Source organism: Episyrphus balteatus, chromosome 2 (assembly GCF_945859705.1).
Source record: "Episyrphus balteatus chromosome 2, idEpiBalt1.1, whole genome shotgun sequence".
Classification (NCBI taxonomy): Eukaryota; Metazoa; Arthropoda; class Insecta; order Diptera; family Syrphidae; genus Episyrphus; species Episyrphus balteatus.
In genome coordinates, this window is record NC_079135.1 from 17,836,706 (window position 1) to 17,855,071 (window position 18,366).

General features: G+C 28.8%; 1 protein-coding gene across 1 annotated transcript in view; it reads left to right on the forward strand.

The window, feature by feature from the left end:
* LOC129908233 (SEC14 domain and spectrin repeat-containing protein 1-B) overlaps window positions 1-16,562 on the forward strand; it is a 34,603-nt gene extending 18,041 nt beyond the window's left edge. The window contains exons 7-9 of the mRNA XM_055984604.1: window positions 5,974-6,398; window positions 11,175-11,613; window positions 15,898-16,562. Coding sequence (XP_055840579.1) covers window positions 5,974-6,398; window positions 11,175-11,613; window positions 15,898-16,545 — 1,512 coding nt within the window. The 3' untranslated portion in view covers window positions 16,546-16,562. The remainder of the gene's footprint in view (window positions 1-5,973; window positions 6,399-11,174; window positions 11,614-15,897) is intronic.
* The last annotated feature ends 1,804 nt before the right edge of the window (window positions 16,563-18,366 follow it).

Here is an 18,366-nt window from a genome sequence, read left to right on the forward strand (position 1 = left end):
GGTTGTCCGTTGAAACAACTTTAAAAGGTTCTTATTGGAGGCCCAAATGGATTATTGAATATTCTAGCAGTAATAATTTTAGTAGGTACATAAACTGTCAAGCATAAAGTTCATTTAAAATTCTATTTGGAATCCATAATTCCAACACTTGCTATGAGAAGATGTGAATTATAAGAAGCAAAATGCATAATATAAAAAATTGATAATACTGCTTTTGCATAGGCTATTGATGTTATATGTGTATAAATATTCCATATATGGATGTTTCAGGTTAATTTAAGATCAAATGGTCAAACCGTTGCAACGTTGCAACGCGTTGGCATAACTGAGGACCTTGCATAAAAAGGGGGACAGGTCCATCCAAACTTTGAAATTTCTTTTTTAAATCTTGATAAAAAAAATGAAAATATTTTTTTTACACTTCAGCTTTTTTTTTCACTTGAGCTTAGAGCAAGCAAAGATCTACAATAAGAAGCTCATCATAAGTGCATGTGCAAGTGGTTAGTAAATAACACATAATAAACCTAAACAGCCACGCATGCACTGACTAAACCCCTGGTCCTAGAAAAATGGTTTATACCTTTTTGAAAACGTTGTTTAATGTAGACAAGAACCTCAAAAAATTAAAAAAAATTTGATAGAAGGCTATATCTAATATCCTTATAAGTCAACACATACCTATTTCAAATGATAAAAAACTTTAACCCTCTTGGGGCGCCATCTGGTGTCAAAATAAATGTCTGAAAAAATTAGAGGATTTTTTTTTTTATTATTTAGAAACAGTTTTTCTACTAAGGAGCTTGATTCAAAAATAACGAAGGCCCTACCCAGCTAACAATGTTGGTGGTATAAAACTTTACAGAAGCAACAGTTACATCTGTAAAGCTTTTTAGAAGCAAAATTATTGTTAGTCGGGTAGTGTATATGTCTAATATCAAGTTTTTGAGTAAAATTGTGGGAAACAATTAAACATTTTTGTGATGGTAAACTAATTTTACTAAACTTGAAGCTCAAAACCGATCTGAAAAACCTTTTAATTTATTTCATTTTTTGAAAAATTTCATCATTTGCAAAAATCTCGGTTTGTATACAGTCTAACGGATGGGTTGATCCACTTCAAACTATGTACATTGTACATATATAGCGATTTTTGAATTCTCTACAGAGGGCTTTTGTAATTCATTTGTTGTGCCAAAAATAATGGAACCTGTCATTGTCATATACAAAGTTTGGAAGTATTTTTTTTTTTTCTAATATTAGTGGAGTCAAATTAGCTTTATACCTCGGAATCCAGGGAAAGTCAATGCATCTGAAAAACGAGTATAGGGCTGCATTATAAAAGGGTCAAATAAGAAAGTTAAAAAAAAAAATTTCACCGCTCTCGATTACAACAGTTTTTATGGACCGTTAACTGTCATTCCGTATGCAAGCGTCAATCGGAATTGCTGTCTCATTTTAGATTTTGATCAAACTTTGTAGGGATGTTCTCTAGGACTGTAAGGAAGCAAATCCATGATGATTTAATTTTAAGTTGCGTGGTTTCCCCGCTACCCGCATTCGAACTTTTTCAGAAGGTCATTTTTATGTTATTATAGCTTTGCGTCTACTAAAGATATCTTTTTGTTTGAAACGCCATTTTAAAGCTTAAGAATAGTAATTTTTGAATATATATTAAAAAATTACGTAATAATTATCCCTGAATTAAAAATAATTTTTGAAAAACTGGTAATTTTGCTGATTTTTCATGGTTTTTGACTGGCTCCAGAACCTTGGCTATTATATGTAGGAAGCTTATACTTACCAAATATTAAATATAGATATTTTTCAACAAAATAAATCTAAAATGAACTCGATGGCTGTACTCCTTATGCAAAAATTTTAAGTTCAAAGTTTTGAGTTTTTTAAAAAAATATTTTTTTATACTATGATTTTTTACGATTTGACTAAAGATAGAAACATGAAACTAACAGTGTGTTAAGTTGAAACTTTTAACTTTAAGTCCTCTAAATAAAATTGTGTTATTTTCATATCTTCTTAGTGTACCGCTTGTTTGAAAATTCGCAAAAATGCTAAAAAGCCAAAAAAACCCCTACTTAAGGCTATGATTGCACTATGTTTGACATGAGATAGAAGCATGAAATTAATAGTATATTTAGTTCGTACTCTTAGCTTAACACACTGTATGTTTCACATTTCTTCGTTTAGTCAAATCGTAGAAAATGACAGTATAAAAATTAGCTTTTTTAAAATACTCAATAATTTGAACTTAAAATTTTTATATAAGGAGTACAGCTGTCGAGTTCATTTTAGATTTATTTTGTTGAAAAATATCTATATTTAATATTTGGCAAGTATAAGCTTCCTACATATAATAGCCAAGGTTCTGGAGCCAGTCAAAAACCATGAAAAATCAGCAAAATTACCAGTTTTTCAAAAATTATTTTTAATTCAGGGATAATTATTACGTAATTTTTTAATATATATTCAAAAATTACTATTCTTAAGCTTTAAAATGGCGTTTCAAACAAAAAGATATCTTTAGTAGACGCAAAGCTATAATAACATAAAAATGACCTTCTGAAAAAGTTCGAATGCGGGTAGCGGGGAAACCACGCAACTTAAAATTAAATCATCATGGATTTGCTTCCTTACAGTCCTAGAGAACATCCCTACAAAGTTTGATCAAAATCTAAAATGAGACAGCAATTCCGATTGACGCTTGCATACGGAATGACAGTTAACGGTCCATAAAAACTGTTGTAATCGAGAGCGGTGAAATTTTTTTTTTAACTTTCTTATTTGACCCTTTTATAATGCAGCCCTATACTCGTTTTTCAGATGCATCGACTTTCCCTGGATTCCGAGATTTTACAAATTTTATGTCTAATTTGACTCGACTATATACAGGGTGTCCCAAAAGTAATGGATCAAACGAAGTATGCTAATAGGGGATCTTAAGGGCTCTCAGAATTTGGTAACTTGTTCATCCCAAATCCTTACGGTTTTCGATTTAATGCAATTCTTGTGAAATTTCGAAAAATCTCGACTTTGCAACAGTATTTTGCTTCCTGCTGCCATTATTGATTTTTGTTTTTTACAATTCTTTTACTAAAACATTGACAAATAATTAGGAACAATTAATTAATGAAAATATTTTTTATTCCATAAGCCATTTCGATGCAAATTAACTAACAGTTTCAAGTTTTATAAAAAATCAATTTTTAACTTTTATTTGAGAGCAACACCGCAAAAAAAATTTCTATGGTGTGAGAATGGTTTATTATTTTAAAAAGTTGCCCTGTTATTGTAGTTTTCAAAAATGTATAAAAGTTTCCAAAGTTGCAGTTAGATCGCAAAATATTACATTTTGAATTCAACAAAACAGGGTTTTTCAAAGCAAAAATACAAACAAAAATAGAGGCTTTTGTTCAAAGAAAAATAAACAAGTAACAGTTCGAGAAAATGTGTTTGTTTTGGTTGTTTTTTGCTCTGAAAAACCCTGTTTTGTTGAATTCAAATTGTAATATTTTGCGATCTAACTGCAACTTTGGAAACTTTTATACATTTTTGAAAACTACAATAACAGGGCAACTTTTTAAAATAATAAACCATTCTCACACCATAGAAATTTTTTTTTGCGGTGTTGCTCTCAAATAAAAGTTAAAAATTGATTTTTTATAAAACTTGAAACTGTTAGTTAATTTGCATCGAAATGGCTTATGGAATAAAAAATATTTTCATTAATTAATTGTTCCTAATTATTTGTCAATGTTTTAGTAAAAGAATTGTAAAAAACAAAAATCAATAATGGCAGCAGGAAGCAAAATACTGTTGCAAAGTCGAGATTTTTCGAAATTTCACAAGAATTGCATTAAATCGAAAACCGTAAGGATTTGGGATGAACAAGTTACCAAATTCTGAGAGCCCTTAAGATCCCCTATTAGCATACTTCGTTTGATCCATTACTTTTGGGACACCCTGTATATATAATACATAGCCTAACTGACTGGTTATAGTATTTTCAAGTATTTTTGCTTACACGAAAGCATTTATATTGGTTCCAACAAAACTATATTTTTGGACTTTTTAAGAAAATATTAAAGTTTTTTGTTAAAAAAAAATTTATAAACAATAATTTTTTTTTGTTTTAAACAGCTCAAACGATCTTTATTTTTTTATATACTCTTAACAAAAGAAATTATCTTGCATACTTTTTTGGAGCTCAATTCCATTGAAGATGTTGTTTTTTCGTTTGAAGACAGAATTTTTTGATCCCAGTCATGCATTTTTTCTTTTTTAAGGAATTAAAAAAAATATATATTTTTTGTCATTTCTCGCTTTTTGTAATTTGTTATTTCGTTTTTGGAATCAAAAATGTTGTTTCATTTTCACAAAAAAGCGCAATTTTCTTAGAATCAAAACTTAACAACCAGTCAAAACAGAAAAGGTAACAACTTACAACAATTCTCAGGAAAAATATGTGACCTGTAATAGAGAATATAACCACCAGGCGCCTGTTTCACAGTTTTTTTTATATATATAAATATTAACATAACATAATATTTCTCGAGGTTCAATTGGACTCAACTATTGATTTTTGAGGTTTTTGTTATGTATTCTAAAAAAAATTTGTGGGATTTGATGAAACTTGTTGGGATTTTAAAAATCATTATTATAATACATCGTTATTTCAAATAAGCGCCATTTTAGAAAACGAGATTTTAAGAAAACAGTTTTTTAGAAAATGAGATTTAAGACATATTGAGACCAATTATTATGAAACTCAAATGGTATCGTATTAGGTTTTTTAACCCTGTACTGACGTTTGCTTAGTAATATTGAAATACTTATCTGTAATTCATGAATGAAACCAACTTCAATGTGTTTTATATCAATTAGCTATAAGCGATTATATCACAAACCTGGAAGAATTTATCTTCTAAACATTCGACATAAATGCTTATTTCCTGGATACTTAAGATACAATCTAAAAGTACTTACACATTTTGTATCACATTACTTTTAGTACCACAACAAATTACTTCAAACGTTCCGCAAACCGCGCTATAGCTATATTAATTTGAGTCAACTTAAACGTCAATTCCTTCATAAAAAAAAAAACAAAAGCCTCCTCACTAGATTCTCAATTGCCAGGTGTATAAAACATAAGATGAGATTCTATCTATCTTCATCGTTGTTTCATTAACAACCGGTGTGAAATTATTATCACCCCTAAGATCGTAAAACGATCTAAAGATACATATTATCTCTCCTTCTCTAGTACTCGCAACTTCCTCATACATTCATTTAATTTAGATCAACTATATATTATTCTACTTGGCCTGAAGGTGTTGGTTGATGATAATGACGATGGTCGGCGGTGGTGGAGGAACTTGCACTAATAACTGGCACACCGCTATAATATGCTAAACATACAAATTTAATTCCGTTACTCAAAAGAGAGGGCAGAGAATCATTTATACTAAACTTGATCTGTAGAAATTCATGGTTGCCACTTTGGAAAATTTTTCATAAGAATTAAAAATAAAAAAATCTAATATTCTTAAAAAGAAGGAGTAAGAACATTTTAAAAAACCTTCATGGCCTTTAGCTTCCATGGTATAACTAAATCCTGATTTTAAAGGTCCCAGGTTAAGTATTTAACCAGTTTTTCAAAGAATTTCCATCTATTTTGACAGCTGTCATTTTTTCTAATATATATTAAATCAATTTCCCAAGCTCACAGAACTTTTTATAAACAATTTCAAGATTTTTAGGGTCAAATTATTCAAAATCCAATTTTTATTTCTCGAAATATACATACGTATTTTGAAATATGCTTCCAATTAAACTAAAAACTTGACAAATTTCAACCAACTTGGCAATCATAAATTTAACCATATTAATACGTGTATGCGCACATCTCTCTAAAAAGCTCTTTATTATTATACTTTTTTTCTTTACCATTCACAGAGTATCTACCATTATGGCTGCCAACTGCTTGAAGCATCACAAGCTCTAAGAACATCTTGCAAATTGGATACGGAAGCAACCAAAACAATGTCCACACAACTGAGCAGCACCTGGCACAACTTACAAGCCATAAGTCAGGAGCACATGACCCGCCTCCGAGTGTCCGCCGTCTTTCATCGCAGCGTCGAAGAATACTGCAACAAGTTGCATGACCTGAAAATCTCTGTGTGTTCTCTAGGTGAAATTGAAGAGTCTGATTGTCGCCGCAATCGCCTTCGAAAGTATCTAGCATTGCGCGAAAGACTTCTGGTTGAAGTGGGTCGAATGGTGCGGCTAGGTAGATTGTTAAAAACTCGACTTAAAGAGCCGTTCGTTTTGGATGATATTGCCAAGGGCAATACTACTACAACTTCTGATGGCAACAGGTATGTGTTTCAGCTGTAGCATACAGCTGGTGTGGCGTTTTGGTGGAATTTTTTTTTTTTTTTTTTTTGAAGTTTAACAGGTTCTGGCTGTTTGTTTTGTTACTATTTGCCAACAATCTCGCTCGAGTATCTTTGCTTTACTCTTGTTTGCTCTCCAAGTAGCGATGCATTCGATGGTTTCAGTGCTGGTTTAGCTATGAGACTTGAAAGACTATTGGCAATAGGCCCCTCGTTTTTTAGGGCACTGTAAGCTCTATCAAATGGTGTATGAATTTTGTTTGTGAGTTTGTTTAGTTTTGAGAAAATTGAGTCTAAAGTTTGAAAAAATTTAATTTTTGGAAAAGTAAAAAAATGAGTTATATTTATGTATTGAAACTTATCTGGGTTTTTATGTTTTTTTTCGATTGGGCCCTCTTAGAGGCCCTAAAAAATTGTAAAGTATCCAACCCTGAAGAAAATAAGAGAGCTTAGCACAGAGAAAGGTCATTTTCATCTATATGACGTGATGACTGATAGATAGTATAGGAACAACTTTCTTTCGATCATGCACACGAGTGTGAAACAACTTTCGATGTTGCTGTTGCACAGCATCAATATATACCATAAGAGCATGCATCGAAAGAGCTTTCATCATCATCATTATTATCATCCAATGATTGTCATTTTAATTATTAACTTGCGGCTTACCCAACTACTGGCTGCGGGATAAAAGATTCAATGAACTCACGGCCTCGAGGCCAAACACATTGCACATCACACGCGCATTCAACCGCAATGTTAGTTTGTTATTATTATTTTTTTTTTTATTGTTTTTTCTTCTTGTTCTCAAGAAGAAGTTTTTTTTTATGTTTGGATTGGGTAATCAGAATTTTGTATAGCAATTAAATGGCTTGACGTTATGCAAATTCTAATTAACGTTAATTACTAAGTTATAAGTTCCAATTTTATAATATGACAGGAAGTTAGTTGAAGAAGTTGCAACACATCTAACAAATTGTTTAGAGTTGCATAATAATTTATTTAGTTGGTTGATTAATTAATTTCCGCTTTGGTGGAGATGGAGTTTTGTGACTTTCTAAATTCAAAAAAATTAATTTATGAGAAAATAAATTAATTTGTTAGCCGAATAAAAAAAAGACCAACAAATCTTAATTAATTAAAAGGTTACTAAAAAGATGTTAGAACGAAACCCATAACTCAAAAATATACGAACCTAATACAAGAAATAAATTTTCAAATTTAACTTTTTATTTATGTGCATAATGTTACTAAGTTTTTAAATTATTTTTAATGTTAATAAATATAGCAATATTTGCACAGGTTTTGTTTTAAAACTAGTTAATCAAGAAATTCTTAATTTAAAATTAAAAAATAAAATTTCGGTAAAATTAACAATTTTTGAAGAACGATTTTTTTTTTAACCGAACCTTATAAGCGTATTAAACTAATTTTGAAACAGGAAAACCACATATTTAAAAAAAAACTCTTATGGTTTTGAATGGAGTATAGACTTTCAACATCTTATTTTTCAAATCAAATCCTATCAGTTTGTAATATATTAAAGTAATGTTTTAATTAATATTGACTGGTTTCAGTGTTTGGCCAAACAGGAAAATTATTTTTTTAAATTATCATACTTTTTTTCAATACATAGTAAACTTTTTATATTCTGTTATACCAAAAAAAAAAAAAAAACAACAAAATAATAATGTATGGTCTTAAATTGAAATTATTTTTCATTTTGTACTTTTTGCATTCAAAAATGTTATAACCCAAACCAAAATAAAATGCACGACTGGGTCACACGAACTTGCTCTTAGAGTTCAAGTAGCTTAAATTTCTAAGACTTTTTATATAAAAACTTGGGAAATGTAGGTAGGTATATAAAAACAAACAAAAAAATTAAAAAAAATAAAATTCGTTTTTCAAAAAAATAAATCAACATCTGAAATCAAATCGCCCCACAAAGCAAGTATGCAGGTTTGATTAATATATTTACATGCATTTTTAGAAAAAAAATTTCAAAATCGTTAGAGCCGTTTTTTAAAAACTAATTTTTTATAAATAATTTTTTGGAAAAAAAATTTAAAAAAAAATTGGTACCTATGCAATTTTGTAGAAATCACTGATCAATATCTAAAAACAAAATTTCAAAAAAATCCAATGTCTCGTTTTCGAAAATTTCATTTAAAAAAAAAAAAAATTTTAATTTTTTTTTAAATCCAAAAATTATTTTTTTCAAAATGTTATTTTTGGCTTATATTTAAATTATATAAATACTTTTTTACAAAAAGTTTGGTTGAAATCGAATAAGTAGTATATTTTCGAAATTATGAATGAAATAACGAAAATTTTTGTTAAATCTTTTTGTTCTTAATCTCTTATTCGATAATGACATATTCTTATATTTTTGAGAAATATGTGCATCTAGAAGATCCCGATAGATAAATGCTATGATAATAAAGTTTTACAAAATTATTTGAAATAACGATGTAGCACTTCATTTTCCTGAACAATATCTGTCTGCACTTTTGTTCTTTTAATATTTAGCCAAGTGTTTTTCAACCCAACGAAATTAAATTTTTTTTTCTGTTTTCCTTGTTTTATTTTATTCTCAGCATTGTAACAATTTTTAATGGGATATTTTTTATATGTTAGTATTTTTAAGTTTCAAAAATTATAATATTAATTTTAATTTGAGTTGCATTATTAGGTTTAGCATGTGACACATATATTTTGATGATGTACAATTCATTTTCCAGCTCCAGATACTGTCTTATAATTCCCCTTATTTTTTTTTTTAAATAAGTCAGTTTTAGAAAAAGTTCAACTGGATTCAACGTTTGATAAGTTTAAGGCTTTGTTATCATTAAAATTTGTTAAATATAAAAAAAAAATATTACTCATACACCATAGTGACCTTAAAATATAAAACTTTAGTAAAATTTAGAAATTTTCTACTAACCAAATACTGGAACTTGTTATTTCTCTCTGTTGTTAGTAATTTAAATTTTGAGTCGAATTTGTGTGTTAGTTTGAAATTATTGATTCCAGAATTTTTTTTTTAGAATAATTATTATTATTTTAACGTAAAATAATTGAAATACGTTTTTAGTAGCTTTAGTTTTTTTTTTTCGATAAATAGAGTTTCGAAACTCTTAGAAAGATATTTTCGATAATTTTTTCTATAAAAACTATTTGAAAAAAAAATTAGATTGTTACATAATCTTCGGAGCGATATTAAAAAAAAAACTTCTTTCTTTTTAAAACTGCCGTAGTTAAAAATGCATACCAATAAACAAGAGATCGAATTAAAAAAATAAGCTTTTCGTAAAAATCCGTTTAATTTCATGCTCCGTAGTCTCTCTTATTTGTACTTAATTAAAATAGAATAACACTTCTAATCTTACTTCTTTTATAAACGCAAACCAAAATATAATTTGTATTGTTACTTTGTTAACTTTTGAGATTATGTAAGAAAAATTAATAATTTTAAAAACCTGTTGTTTTTACAAGCCAAAAATTTTCCATTTTACATAATTTGTATCAGTTCAAAAAAAAAAAAATTAGTATGCAACACAAATACAATTCCGGAACAAAACATCTGTCATTAACATTTTTCACTTTGTGGTTATTTATTATTTTAAATTTTCAAAAAAAAACTAAAAATATAAAAGAAAAGACAAAAAAAAATCCAAAAAGTTAATATACCTATAATAAAGTCCCGAGAGAGAGAATAATGATGGCACACACCGAAGAAAAGACGACTTTCTTTTCAGTTGTCATTTTAGAATCTTTTTTTCCTTCAAAACCAAAAACAAAAAAAAACAAAAATAAAAAGAAAGAAACTTTTAAGACAAACGTAAATATTTTGAGGAAAAATAGAAACAACCTCTTGACAGAATTCTCAAAAAGCCATCTTTTCCTTCCATTCCTCAGTCTATTTTCGTGTTCGGTCCAGCGTAGATCAGCTCAGGCATCTGAAAAAAAGTTCTATCAAAAAAACAAAAACCAGCCACGGATTCTAAAGTGTCCCTCGAATAAAATACAATACAAATAAAAAATACAAAAAAAATTGTAAAAAGAAAATAATAATATTTTGAAATAGTCTCGCACGTCATTCGCGTTTAGCCATCAGCATTCCCCGAAGTGCATGTTCTTTCTTTATATATAAATGTTCATTGCTTGTAGCGCCCTATAAATACTTTCGAGAGACTCCAAGCCCAACGAATAGATAGACATTGTCAAGGAGAAAAGTCGCCGCGTGTCTCCTTATTTCCGTCTATACTTCTGCCGTGTGCCTTCGTCGTCACTAATACCGTGCGCCTTACGTCGTCGTCATTGCGCCGGCCATCTCTCTATTGCGTGTGGCATGGTTATATTCTTATGAGCTAAAGTGCAATGACGTCTTCGGCAGCAGTGTTTTCATTTTCAAGAGCTACTATTCAAAAGTATTTCTGCATTATTTTCTGCTGCACTTGCTGCTAAATTTAATCGTGCGACAATTTTTCCATGTACGCTGTGTGATTAGCGAATTCATTATTAGATTCAAAAATACGCTAGTTCTGGCATTTAGCCCAAAATAGACAAATATAGAACCCCTCTCTGACAGCTAAGCCATATTTCAGTTTGTCCCCTTGTCGACCCCTTTGTGTAAAAAAAAGTGGCAAAAGTGTTTAATTAAAAATAAATCCGACAGATAGTAATTGCAAGATAATTAATAGTTCTCTATTCTGACAGATAAAAAAAAAAGAAAAGCTTAAAAATGTTTTCCAGATTTAAGGAATTTTTCAAACCTCGATCGTCCTCGAATGGCGGCGACAACAATGAGAAAAGCGAAGATACTTTGAATGATGATCAACCAAACGATCAGCAGTCAGTTGCAGTTGATGATGTAAATTTAAAATCTGATTCTATTTGTAGCGAAAGTGATCCAGCGGAACCATCTGCAGTTGAAAGTGATGCTGCTGCTAAAGCATCATTGGTTTATCCAACTGGAAGAAATGAAATGGCATCGAGTGCGATTACAAATAAACTGACAGAGATTGCTGAAGTGGCTGAAGCATTGGATTCTGCATTGAGAGATACACAGAATGGATTGGATCTTGTCGAGATGAATTCAAGTCCATCGGGTGAAAAGAAATTAGATAATAACCATCAGCAACATCATCATCATCATCACCATCATCATCATAATAATGCGAGTAATATTGAGGTAATTATTGTTGATTAGTTTTATTTGTGTGTTTCTATGTGTTTGTTTATGTATGTATTTATATTAACAACATTATAAAATCCTATATCCTTATCTATCTCACAACCTTTAACATCATCCTATCTACACATTTGTTTTAAGTAAAATAGAAAAAAATTAATAAGGTTCCAAGATTTTTTTCACAAAAATATTTGCAAGTAAAATTTAAAATTCAAACTTAGAAAATGCCACCTAAAAAAAGACGGCCCACAAAAATAATATTTTCTAATACCTTAGTCATTAAAAGTTGAGAAGAAATAGTAAAATTTATGTGATATTTGATATTGCTTAGCTATATAAATTTGAGCATTTTTCAGAAGGGAACCAACAAAATTTGAGTAAATATTATCGAAGTAAAAACTGTAGGTACCAAAAAGTTTCTTATAAAAAATAATGAAAAAAAAAAACTATCAAAACATAAATGATACAAAATGATAATGTTTCATAATGCATTACCTACATATTTCTCAATACAAACAAAATTATAAAGTAGGTACAAGATTAGAAAAATGTATAATTATTGCTTTTTCTTGATGCTTAAACAATTTTTTTTATCGGGCTCACTTCTTCCACGTGTGATAGAAATCATTTAAACTTTGGTATTTTAAAAAAATTTAACTTTTGTGTGTAGGAGTAGGTACTCGAATTCTAAATCATCAAAGCTAGAAATGATATTTTTTTATAAATAACCCAAAACATAGAAGTGTAGTAAAATTTTTTTACCTCTAATTAGGGCTGTAAAAGTAACGACAAAATGATTACCCGCATGTATACGTTACTTTTGATACTACTACCCGCATCAATAATATCGTTACTCGTTACTTTCGTATGCTTCGTATTTTTCGTATGTTTCGTACATTTCGTACTTTTCATGTATTTGATACGTTTTGTATGTTTGGTATTTTAAGTATGTATCGTACGTTGGGTGTAAAATTTTTTTTTTTTTAAACCAAAACAATGTGTATAATCTAAGCTATATTAAAGCCATAAACATTAATTTAAGTTGCAACGTTCTCATGTTATAAGAGTTTGAAGGTAGCTATACTGATGCTAAATACGAGATGCTAAATGTGACAAATTGAGTGTATCACTTCGTTTCGTGTCTCGTATGTTTCGTTACTTCAGTACCCATACATACGAGTAACGATACTGTTTAGAAAGTAACGTTTCGTTACTCGTTACTAAAGCAAATACCCGCATTTTAGTAACGAATACATACGATTTACTACTACAGATCTACCTCTAATGTTAAAACAAACAAAAAAAAACATATTTTTGCGTAAAAACAAATAAACAAATTTTTTGAAAATGGCCTCTACACTTTTCAAAACGAAAACAAATTTTCAAGTCTTTTTTTGTTTACAAAAAATTTTATGGCATACTGCGTTTTGAGGTCAAAACTATTTAAACAGATGTTTTGTTTTGTAATTTTTAGAACAATTTTCATCTTTTTTAATAAATTATTAACAAATAATTACACTGGTCGGCAAAAAAAACAAAAAAAGGCGGGAGCAAGAACTCTGTAAGGTGATTTTAATAAACTTGTGCTGAATTCAAAACAGTTTACAGATTTTTTCCATCACGTCTAGTTTTTGAGCTCTGCTCATCACAATTTTAGCTATAAAGTCCCAAAAACTAATTTTAAATTAAATGTTTTTTGACATTTCATCTAAAAATATTATTTTTCCGTAATATTTTGCTATTTTTTCAACGGAATCTGGAGTCGAAAACTGAAATATACTTTAAATCTGCTTCAAAAACCATAAGTTACCTTAACCACCAAGATTTTGAGATATCATACATTTCTATACCAAGTACCTATCTTTTAGAAAAAAATAATTTTGAAAATAAAAATAAACATATTTAAAACGATAAAATATAGCTTTTAAATATTGCATATGTAGTTTTGTGAAAAAAAATTTAACGTTGATGAAATTCGACTCCAAAAGTACCACAAAAACGTGTTTTTGACCTGTTAATATTTAAATATTTCGAAAACTTGACGTGCCAGTGAAATTTTGACTTCAGATTCGGAATCAGCACACAAGTCCTTTAGAAAAGTATGGTTTGGTTCAAGCTCCATTTTCGTTGCCGACCAGTGTTATTATAAGGAAAAATAATAATTTTTTTAAGTATGTTCATAAAAATTCAAAAAAAAAAGGAAAATTTCTGTTCATTTTATTACTTGGCCACGCAACGAAGTATGCTACTTGATTTCTTGTATAAGAAAGAATTTTTGAAAAATCGTTAGAGCCATTTTACTTATTTTACTTTAAATATTGTTTTACATATTGATACAGATTTTTACTTTACTTTTTTTACTTTTACCTTAAATATTGTTTTATATACCTATTGATACAGAAAAAAATTAAGCATCATTTTAAAATTAAATTTCTATATTAATAAGAACTCATTTTTCAATCGTCTAATAAACAGTCAGTTAACTGTTCGACGAATAAAGTTATTAGGCTCATAAACAATCAGATAACAACATTGAATTTTTTAACCAAGAATAATTTATTCTACAGAATAACAAAAAAAATTGTCAAATTCAAAAATATTCAAAATTAAACGTCATTTTTATTCATAATTGTATTTGTTTTCTTGTGTTCCTCTGTATTTTTTGTCAAAATCCTTTTTAACACAATATTTTTGTTGAAATTATTCCTTAGAATAATTTTTATTCGTCTCTGAAAGAAGCAAATAGTTTTATTCCTAGGAATAAGCTATTTGTCTGTTAAAAAAATTATTTTTTTCTATCAGGGGAATAAGTACTATTATGTATTAACTGACTGTTTAACTATTGAAAAATTGGACCTAAATTAGAAAAAAATTGATTTTCAAACAAAAAAAAGTAAATCTTTTTAAATCCTAAAATGAGTTATTGGAATTTTTGTTGAGCTTTCATCCAAAATGGTTCATCAAAAACTATACGAAATTGGAAAATTATAGTTTTCGAAGAGCATGTAAACAAACAACATAATTCAAAAAGTGGAATTTCTGACTTTTAAGTAAAATATTTCATTTTTCTTTCATAAAACAAATTATTGAAATATGGCGACTAAATTTTAAACAAATTTTTAAAGGCATCGTATTCATCGTAAATCTAATTAAAACACAATCAAAATCGGAGAATTTTTTTAGTTACTCCAGTATTGCTGTTCAAATCGGGTTTTTTAATGTTTGAAGCCAATTTCTGATCAAAAAAACGCTTCTATCGAAAATAGAAAATTGTTTTTCAATTTCACAAGAATTTCTAAAAGCAAGGAAACATTGATATCATGGTATCATTTATGAAACTTCGAAAACAAAAATCAAACGTTTCACATATTAGCTTCAATTGTATGGTAGATGAAAGTCATTAATTCTTTTGAAAATGAAGTTATTTATAGGAAATTGATTATTTTAAATTTGAATATAAATGGTCACTGTGGCGTATGTGGAATATTTTAGTTTGAAAAAAAGTTCATTCAAATTTTTCTATCATAAAACCATTTTTCCTTTGGTTTTTTTTTAATTGGAAACTTGAGTGGAAATACAACGCAAATTATAAAAATCAACTTCCGAAGTAAAGATTAAAACTGCTTCTTAAAAAAAAAAAAATGATCTGTATGAAAAAATAGTTTTCCCTGTTTTCGTTTCCCCCAATTTTACAATTTCAACTAAAACCTTAACTCTTCCTCTTAACTGTTACATGCTTAAGCTCCAACCCTCAAAACCAAAATATTTATTATAAACCTCAAATGTTAACTATTCCTAGTAAATAACTGACTAAAAATTTAAAACAAAAAACCAAAACTACCACATTCATGTTTTCCAAAAATTTAAATACATTCAACTTGAATTTTACTATATTTAACACATTAATCGTCATTTCCACATGCACTCGATTCATTTTTCTTCCACACAAATTTCACCATGGTTAAGGATCATTGAATACGCATCAAAATTTGATAGCAAATATGAATATTAAAAACTTGATTTTTGTTATTAGCTCGACGGAAACTCAAAATGTTCAAGAAAAACATTTGAAAATTTTAATTCGAAAAAAATCCTCGCAACAACGGTGTAGAAAGAACATTGTACCTGATTTCCTTAAAAACCTTGTCCTATAAAATCCCAGATCCTAAATATGTTTATCCGATTTGCTTTGTAAAGGTATATTTAATTATTTTTATTTTTTTTTTTTTGTATTCTCAAAAATCCTTATAACTTTCGACTAATTTTTTGAATTTTCTAAATTAGGATTGGCATTCACGTTCGACTGAAGATGAATCCTTTGCAACTGCATCTGAGGGTAACTTTACACCCCACTCACATTCGTCATCTTATCAAACAGCATCTGAAGGTCGAACACCATCTTTTCTAAGTTCTGGAAAAACTTCCTTTGACCTAAGTGATCTCGAAGATACAAACTCTCAAATATTCCCACTCGATATGTTATCTCCAGGCAACATATCATACGATGGATCCTCAGAACCAAGTTTCGTATCAGCCCAGCAATCACTCACAACATCTCCACAATCAGTGCCAGCTGACTCGGGAATAGACAGTACGTCTGACTTCAAATCTGGTGTTGAGCAAAAAGATGAAGAAGTCGGCGGCGATGACAATAATCGAAGTCGAAGTGCAACACCAACTCCAGAAAATGCCTCAACATGTAATCTTTTAGCCAGAAATTCCAATGAATCTCAAACAGTAATTGACCACGATGTTCTGCAAGAGTCAACAACAACATCAGCCATTAGTAATGGCCATGGAACAGTCTCTAACAACGATGAAGACCAAGAAGAGGTGAGCTCAAGAAGTGTGTGTTCAACTAAACCTACAGACTCCTGGCGGAGCAAATATTATGGTCACGTGACAAAGCAAACAATTAAAGGCTGTTTGTAGAAAAAAGTCTGCTTGATGTTTACTCAAAAAATGTGTGTTTTTTATTTTTTTGTTTATTGCTTTGCTAATTTTTTCAGCTTTTGTTTTTTTTTTTTCTTTTATTTTGTAATTCTAAAAATTTATTAACCGATAATTTTTTGAGAATGAAAATATTATTAAGTCATAGCGATTTTTATTTCACCCCTGACACTGCCAAGAAAAACTGACAATCTTGTATTAGATAATATGGCGATGAAGATGATGATGACAAATTTGTTGCTTACCCACGCATTTTGAAGAACACTGCCCGAGCTTGCATTTTATTTATTTATTTTTTTTTTCTGATTTTATAATTTTTTATTTTTATTTTAAGCCAACAGACAGGCAAAATAAGAAATAAATAATTTTAAGTGCCTTTTTCACAAATTTTTATATTCAATTATGTGACTGAAACTATTTTTGGAATGATAAATGTGAGGTAGTTTGTGGGTAGACAATGTTTAAGAGAGGAAATGGAAATTCGTAGTACCACTTGCTAATAGCAAACAATAAAAATAATTAGGGTAAATTAGGGCATTATGGCATACCTAAGCACAAACTCAAATAACTTTACTACGGACTACAATTTTTACTTCAATCATTTTTTTTAATTAAATTACATAAAAACGTAACATAAATAAATTATTTACGAATAAAAATTCAAGCTTTTTAACAAAAAATAAATTAAATTAAAAATAGTCCAAAAAAAACCATATTGCCCTATGTACGGGCAATATGGCGAACCCCATTTACTTCGGAACCCTTTACTTTTTTTACGTATATTCAGCATTTCTGAAATATAATTGTTAATAAGTTTCATAAAATTAAAGTTAAATTGAGGTTATTTTCAAATTAAAAAAAATGCAGAGTTACTTTTGAAATTAGCTTTACATAAGGGCATTTTGGCGCAGTCGGGTATAATATAGCGCCATAATGCCCTTATTGCATCTGCGCCATATTGCAAAATATACACATATTCACAAAACTCCAAAAACTAAACACAATTCTTACTTCAGTTAAAATATAACAAGTGATATAACCAAATCAAAACTGTACTCTGCGTTTCACTCTTTACAGCAAACACGTGCACTGTATACTTACCGAGATACACACAAACAAAAACAAAGCGATATTATATTGGAACCCAGAACCGGTATACTTTTTTTGTTTTCTTTTTTGTTTGGCACAAAAATAATAGCACTGACCTGCGATCGTCACAAGGCTAGTGTTCGACGAAGGCCAAAGTTTCTACATTGGTTTTATTTAAATGCGAGTATTGGAATTATGGTAGTTGAGAGGTGCGCCATAATGCCCGGTGCGCCATAATGCCCGAAGTTACCCTATATTATTTTAATTAGGTTTTAAGAAAAATTAGATGTAGAACGATTTAATAAGTTGATGTATAATGTTATTAAAAGATATTTAAAAAAAAAATTATATTTAATTTAAAATCAGTTGTTTAGAACAAAAAAAAAAAAAAAAAAATAAATAGTTTATACCAAACTGAAAACTTATATATTTTTTTCTTAAATCTCGTATAAATTAATAATAACTTTAATCTAATCTCTAATCAATTAATAAACATTCCAAATAATGCTTAGCTAATTTTAATGACGTATTTGTGTTTTATAATATTTATTTTTTATTTATAAATAAAAACTGCCTGCCTTATTTAGTATTTAATTTGATTAGTTTTTAAATTTTATAAATTAATTTATTTTAAATAATATTTAATTACAAACATGTTTCAATTTATTATTAATAAAGATTTTAATCGAAATAAAATTAATAATTTATTTTTAA